The sequence below is a fragment of the Cervus canadensis genome, chromosome 21 (genome assembly GCF_019320065.1).
Source record: "Cervus canadensis isolate Bull #8, Minnesota chromosome 21, ASM1932006v1, whole genome shotgun sequence".
Taxonomy (NCBI): Eukaryota; Metazoa; Chordata; class Mammalia; order Artiodactyla; family Cervidae; genus Cervus; species Cervus canadensis.
Genome location: NC_057406.1, coordinates 20,635,419 through 20,643,444, shown reverse-complemented (window position 1 = coordinate 20,643,444; position 8,026 = coordinate 20,635,419). Strand labels below are relative to the sequence as shown.

At 38.5% G+C, this 8,026-nt stretch overlaps 1 protein-coding gene across 1 annotated transcript; it reads left to right on the top strand.

The window, feature by feature from the left end:
* The first annotated feature begins 803 nt into the window (after window positions 1-803).
* On the top strand, window positions 804-1,733 carry LOC122423294 (taste receptor type 2 member 7-like). The gene has a single exon (XM_043440199.1). The coding sequence runs from the start codon at window positions 804-806 to the stop codon at window positions 1,731-1,733; it is 930 nt and encodes a 309-aa protein (XP_043296134.1).
* The last annotated feature ends 6,293 nt before the right edge of the window (window positions 1,734-8,026 follow it).

The window sequence follows — 8,026 nt, the reverse complement described above, 5'->3', positions numbered from 1 at the left end:
TGGGAAGAGATTTTGCTTTTGATTATATTTCCCCAGCAGTTGATAAGCCTTTGTCCTGTGCCCTGCAACCCCATTCCCTCCTACAAGCTGCTCCCAGTGAGTGCCTGAACAGAGCAGGGATTAATTGGCAGTCCTGCTCCCAGGAGGCTCAGGATCCCTCTGGTGTGCACCATTGCCTTGACACTGCCCACTGGCCTTCTTAGAACTTTCTTAGAACTTGTTAGAATTGTTTCCTAAGACTTTCCTTTTTTCATTCCCTCTCCCTCCCCAAGAGTCAGACTTACATGCTAGTATAACAGTTCCCCAGGCACCTTCTACTGTCCAGGCACTTTGCTCAGTAATGCCCTGTTTCTCAGAGCATCCAGACCAAGACAAGACATTTTCTAGTTTGGAGTTTAGTGTTTCTGGCTTATAACTGAGCTGAATGAATCAAAAAAGTGTCTAAATCCTAAGGAAAAAAAATATTTTAAAATTGATCTCTAGCTTGTGTGTTAGCAAACCAGGATTCAAATTCTAACGCATAGCTTTACATGGTAATTATAGGCAGTGTTACAGCAGTGGCGACACATACATAATATTTGCCTTGAAAATCACTAGCTGAGATCTTGAGAGGATTAAAGGTGGTTTCCCAAAGATAACTAAGATTTTGGGAGCATCTTGAAGGCTTTTCTTTTTTTGGCAGTGAATATTAAAGTGCAGGGACAAGGAACTTATTGAACATTAGAGCTTTGGATGCATAAATCTGTAACACCTCATTTATAAGTCAGTGGAGTACTGAAGGCAGAGATTTCCTATCAGTAGGCATGGAAGGAACATTGAACAATATACTTATGATCATTTCCACTGGAGAATTCTTACTGGGTATTTTGGGAAATGGATTCATTGTTCTGGTTAACTGTATTGATTGGATCAGGAGCAGGAAGTTCTCACTGATTGACTTTATTTTCACCTGCTTGGCTACTTCCAGAATATTTGTGTTGTGCATGATGATTTCAAGTGCAGGTTTATATGTCATCTCTGAGGAAACATGGTGCAACAAGAATGTCCTGATAAATTTGGGGTTCCTCTGGACAGGATCCAATTATTTCTCCATAGCCTGCACCACCTGCATCAGTGTCTTCTATCTCCTCAGAATAGCCAACTTTTCAAATTTCCTTTTCCTCTGGATGAAATGGAGAATTCACAAGGTTCTTCTCATTATTACACTGGGGGCTGTCTTGTCTTTATGCTTGTGCCTTCTTCAGAAGGATACGGTAGTTGAAATCCTGCTCCAAAACCAGGTAAACAGTGAAAAAAATGTGACATTGGACTTTCTAATGATAAAATACAATTTGTTCCTTACCATAATGTTCCTCATCCCCTTTGTAGTGTCCCTGACCTCCTTTCTCCTTTTAATCCTCTCCTTATGTGGTCACCTCAGGCGTATGAAGGGTGCGGACTGTAGCACAGAGGCTCATGTGAGAGCCTTGAAGTCTATGATTTCATTCCTCCTCCTCTTCGTTATATACTATTTGGGCAATCTTGTGACAGTGTGGGCCAATCACGTTCTAGGTAGTTTTGTGGCAAAGATTTTTGTGAACATGCTATTATTTTTCTGTCCTTCTGGCCATCCTTTTCTTCTGATTTTATGGAACAGCAAATTGAGACAGGCTTCACTCTATGTCCTAAGGAAGCTGAAGGGTTACATGAATCTAAGAAAACCTCCTCTTCCAAAAACAAGCCTGAAGCGATGATGATCTTCTCAAGAATGAAGACAACAAACAGGACTTCATATACATGTTTTTATTTTATCCTGACTGTTTATATTCTATTCTGATAGGTGATTGAGACTTATTGAAAATATCTTCTTGGGAGTTCCCTTGGCAGCTCAGTGATTAGGATTCTGGCCTTTCGCTGTGGCCTGGATTCAGTTCCAGGTTGGATCCTGAAAGCTGCACTGCATGACTGGAAGCCTGGCCAGCTGCAGTCCATGGGGTCACAAAGAGTTGGACACAACTGAGTGACTGAATGACAAACGACAGGAAAAAAAATCTTCCTGGAAAATGCTGAAAGAAAAGGATTTTGCTGTATTTCCATCAAGATGGTGATGATATAGCTAATAGTAAAATTATGCATTTTGTGTTAGGCAAAATATTAGTTTAATCTCACTTAATTTGCACTATATTGATTTCATAAAAGCATATGTTTATATAAAGAATAGCCATAAATATGTATTAATGTAGATATATTTACATTTGTAAAGATATATAGAGATTTAATTCCTAAAGAAAGATAATTATTTTAAGTTTTCATTTAAAAATAGAAAGGAGCACCAAAATAAAGAGAGTAAATATGTTCAGGAATATGTTGAAATTTTAATTAAAAATAAAAGTTGAATATCTGAATACAAAAATAAAGTTGTTTTAAAGCCTCAGGTCTTTAGTGACTACTTCTTGATACAAGCCATGACTTTTTAATATTTCAAATAAAATGCATCAAGGAGCAATTAAGTGTTTCAACAATACAAAAGTGGATTAACTAGTAGATTTAGAATTTGGAATGTACCATCTGATTAATGATATATAATGATTAGTGAGATCATCTAAGGCTATAGAAGATAAAAGGAATGGTATATGTCAGAAAATGCAAGGATATCCAGGGGATGGTGATATTCCAAATGGCATTTCATGCAAATCACTTAACAAGGAAACAAATTCCTCAATGCTAAAAAAAATTATAGGCAACCACAGGTGGCTCAGTGGTAACAAATCTGCTGACCAATGCAGAAGACACAGGAGACATGGGTTTGATCCCTGGGTTAGAAAGATCACCTGGAGTAGGAAATGGCAATCCACTCTAGTATTCTTGCCTAGAAAATCCCATGGACCAAGGAGCCTAGTGGGCTGTGGTCCATGGGGTTGCAGATAGCCAGACATGATCGAGCAACTGAGCACACACACATAGATTAAAGATTAAGATTTAGTAAAGAATGAGTGCACTAAAAACAAAAATACAAACAAGGATCAGAGGGCAATTAACACATGGCAGAAGAAAAATGACAAAACAACACCATCCTAGAGAACCGTTGAATATCAAGCTGACTTTGGCAAACACCTGGGATAAGTTCTCAAGCAGGAGGATATTGCATGTAAGCAGGAAAATGTTTCAATGATTAATACTAAAGAATCACTTGATAAATTTTCAACACTATTCCAATACATTTTTTAAAAGCAAAAATATAAAAACTCAAATTGGTAAAATAAAAGCTAAAATAGAGAAAAATATTTAGACTCTGTACACCCCAAACTATTTCTGTTTTTCTGATGCACTCAGACTTAATTTTCAATATTTTCTTCAATTACTTATTGGTTCCACGATCCTCTCTTCCTCCTCTCTCTCTCATAATGTAGGATATTCTGATGCTTTGTTATTTTGATATTCTCACCAATTGCCCAGCATGATTTTAAACCAAAAGCATAACACTTAAAAAGCAGACTTGCTTACCAGGAAAGACGATCTTTCTCACCTTCTAGATATTTAGCAAGTATTTTTTGGATGGGTAGATGAACAGATTCAAAATATGTTCCAAACATCACTAAGACATTGGGAATTTTGATGAGACATAGACCAGTGCTTGGAAAGAAAGGTATTTATTTGTGGCTAGATTACAACTATAAAAGCTCTGGTAGCAAGTCTCAGAGACATAAAAGACCCCAAGACAATGCAATGATTATTTGGAAATTATAACAACTCATTATTGTGGCTAATGTATTAACAGTGGAGGTAACAAATAGACTTGAGGGATTAGATCTGGTAAGGGCACACTGCCTGAAGAACTGTGGACAGAGGTTTGTAACATTGTACAGGAGATGGTGACCAAAATCATCCCCCAGAAAAAGAAATACAAGAAGGCAAAGTAGTTGTCTTAGGAGGTCTTACAAATAGCTGAGAAAAGAAGATAAGCTAAAGACACAGGAAAAAGGGAAAGATTTACTCAACTGAATGCAGAATTTCAGAGGATACTAAGGAGAGATCAGAAAGCCTTCTTAAGTGAACAATGCAAAGAAACAGAGGAAAGCAATAAATGGAAAAGACTAAAGATTTCTTCAAGAAAACTGGAGATACCAAGGGAATATTCCACGCAAAGATGGGCACAATAGAGAACAAAAATGCAAGGACCTTACAGAAGCAGAAGAGGTGGCAAGAATATACAGAACTTTACAGAAAAAGTCTTAATGACCATGATAACCATGATGGTGTGTTCAACTCACCTAGAGTCAAACATCCTAGAATGTGAAGTCAAGTGGGCCTTAGGAAACATTACTACAGAAAAAGATAGTGGAGGTGATGGAATTCCAGCTGAGTTATTTAAAATCTTAAAAGATGATTCTGTTGAAAGTGCTGCGCTCAACATGCCAGCAAATTTGGAAAACTCAGCAGTGGTCACAGGACTGAAAAAGGTCAGTTTTCATTCCAATCCCAAAGAATGGCGGTGTCAAAGAATGTTCCAATTACCATACAATTGCACTCATTTCACATGCTAGCAAGATTATGCTTAAAATCCTTCAAACTAAGGTTTCAGCAGTACGTGAATTGAGAATGTCCATATGCACAAACTGGATTTAGAAAAACCAGAGGAACCAGAGACCAAATTGCCAACATCTCCTGGATCATAGAAAAAGCAAGATTATTAAAAAACAATCTGCTGGATCATTAAAAAAACAATCTGCTTCACTGACTACACTAAAGCCTTTGACTGTGTCAATCACAATAAACTATGGAAAATTCTTCAAGTGGTAGGAATACCAAACCACCACCTGACCTGTCTCCTGAAAAACATGTATGTAGGTCAAGAAGCAAGTTAGAACTGGACATGGAACAACGGACCTGTTCAAAATTGGGAAAGGAGTACATCAAGACTTTATATTGTTACCCTGCTTACTTAACTTATATATTAGAGTAATCATGTGAAATGCCAGGCTGGATGACGAACAAGCTGGAATCAAGATTGCCACAAGAAACATCAACAACGTCAGGTATGCAGATGATACCACTTTAATGACAGAAAGGGAAGAGGAACTAAAGATTCTTTAGATGAAGATGAAAGAAGAGAGTGAAAAAAATCTGGCTTAAAACTCAATATTAAAAAAACTAAGATCACAGCATCTGGTCCCATCACTTCATGGCAAATAGATGGGGAAAAAGTGGAAACAGTGACAGATTTTCTTTTCTTGGACTCCAAAATCACTGTGGACAGTTGGAAGAAAAGCTATGACAAATCTAGACAACATAATAAAAAGCAAAGACATCACTTTGCTGGCAAAGGTCCATATAGTCAAAGCTATGATTTTTCCAGTAGTCATGTACAGATGTGAGAGTTGGACCATAAAGAAGGCTGAGTGCCAAAGAATTGACATTTTTGAACTGTGGTGTTGGAGAAGATGCTTGAGAGTCCCTTGGATAGCAAGGAGATCAAACCATTTATTCCAAAGGAAATCAATCCTGAATATTCATTGGAAGGACTGATGCTGAAGTGGAAGCTGCAACACTTTGGCCACCTGATGGGAAGAGCCAAATCATTGGAAAAGATCCTGATGCTGGGAAAGATTGAGGGCAGAGGAGAACGGCTCAACAGAGAATGAGATAGTTGGATGACATCACTGACTCAATGGATATGAAGTTTGATCAAACTCAGGGAGCTAGTGAAGGACAGGGAACCTAGTGTTCTACAGTCCATGGGGTCCTAGGGGTCAGACGCGACTTAGCAACTGAGCAGCAAAAACAACAGCAACATGACCTAAAAGTGTGCTGGGGAAATAATGAGCATAGAATGAACTGGCATGTTAAATTTTTACCACACAACCTTAACTGATGCCTAGAGGTGCAGTTGCAACACTCATTAGAACCAGATTATTTCTTGATCATGTACCACGGGTGGTCTCAAATAAATAAATGAGTAAGAGTGAAAGCATAGGACTTAGAAAATAGACGGCCCAGAGCATAGGGCACAGTAGAGTTTATTGTGAAGGAAGAAAATAAAGGAAGGAAGAAAAACTATTGAACACTTTAAAATGCAGAGTAGTCTTTCATTCTTCTCATTTCCCAGATAGAGTGCTAATTTGGGTACTGAGTGCTACTTATTAACACTGCTGTTCTCAGGAATCCCATGTTTTGACAGAGGTTTTTGCTTTTGATCCCTTTCTAAGGCAATTTAATGTGGATATGGGATGCCTGCATTTTTAGAGAGTAGAGTATAAAAAGACTGTCTACACATGATGTAAAAGCAGCTTGTTTTCAAGCATCAAAAAAACCAGCAAACAAATTTATTTTTTCTTGCCACCGCCCCTTCAATCCTGTTTTACTGAGTTATTCTTCTCTTTCAAGAATGAGAAGTTATTCTTCTCTGCCTTTTCTTAGGCAGCCCCCCACAGCTTCTATCATCACTAATACATCAAGTACAACCCAGACTAAAAATAAAGTTTAAATTTGTAATTCAGTATAAAAGTTCTCCCACTCAGCAATTTCAGACCCCATTCAAGCCTGGAAATCTAACATAGGAGAGGATTTTGTTGCAGATTTCTATTCATCTCCCCATCATTTGTGCTGCCTTTGGTTCCTTTATGGTTCTATCTATAGCTAGCATCATCTACTATTCTCTTTTGGGCTGTCAAAAGCTATCAGTCATCCTGAATATTTTAATGAAGACTCATTCTGTCAAGACACTCTGAGGTTTGATGACTCCCAAGAAATGACTCCCAGAGAGTTCAGTACAGTCACAGTTATACTTTATTAAAATAAAAAGATATTGATGAAAATCAGCAAAGGCCAAAGGTACATAGAGTAGAGTGGAGCCCAGGAGAAAACAGACACAACTTTCAAACTGTCCTCTCCTGCTGGAGTTACATGAACAGTGCTTGGTTCACCCAGTAATGATGAATGTATGACCACACATGTAAAGTATTGCCAATGAGAAAAACTTGCCAGAGCCTTGGTGTCCAGGTGTTTTATTAGGGATTGGTGACATAAACATGGAGCACCCATGTGACTGATTGTAACTACTTGGTCTCCAGCTCAAATTGAAGCAGCATAGCTCTGAGCCCCAAGCAAACAAAAGAGAACTCACTATAGATGATGTTGTTAACACAAGCTAAACTATTTGGTGTGACTCAAGACCCCAGGTATACAGAGATACTCTTGCTAGGCAGGATATTCCAAGCACTTAGAGGTTCTTCTCCAGAAGCCAGTCAAGTGTCAAGTCTTTCTTTGGAATATGCAGGGTTGAAACACCCTAAGTTTGCAGCATTGACCCTTTACCATCAGCACCTTTGTGGGTTTTATTGGAATCTTTTCACATGGGCTGTCCTATCTGAGGTTCCTGTGCTGATTCCTTAAAGGTACTGAATCATAAGAAATGATTATACTCCTGGCTTCTGATGTTGAACTTAACTGGACGGTATCTGCCTGGATTACTTTTCTCTTTCACGAGATGACTTTTAGGAGTTCCCTTTCAAGTGACCCATGTGAAGCTTCCTTTATAAAGATCATGTCTGGCCCACAAGAAACAGGAAAGTTGCTCTAGTGAACTCTGGAAGGGCAGTCATTCTCAACAGTCCTCTCTGCTCTAACCATTCTATAGCCACGTTTTGTCTTATAGATCTTTTCAGGTATAATCCCGGTTGTTTATTCCCCAGTCTCTAGGAGATATGTCAATTGCTATACATGCTTCTCCTTTCATTTAGATGGTGAGATAAACAGATTATTCTCTTCAAAGAAATGACCTCTTTTAGCCTCTTCTCTTAAATCTTCATTGTAGTCATATGGTGACATGCTAAGGGAAATAGAACCACAAAACTGGTGTCTTCATCTTTAGTACAGACTTTCTGGGACACTTCAGTAAGTCTCCAAAGCCTCTGCCAAAACACTGAGGGAAACTCCCCTTCATCCTGTAGCAGAGCTTACACCTTGGTGCACAAAAGTGAAACTAGAGGGAGCCAAGGCCTTGTGCAAGCCTGATGGCATGACTTCAACATAGAAGTCAGTGAACAGT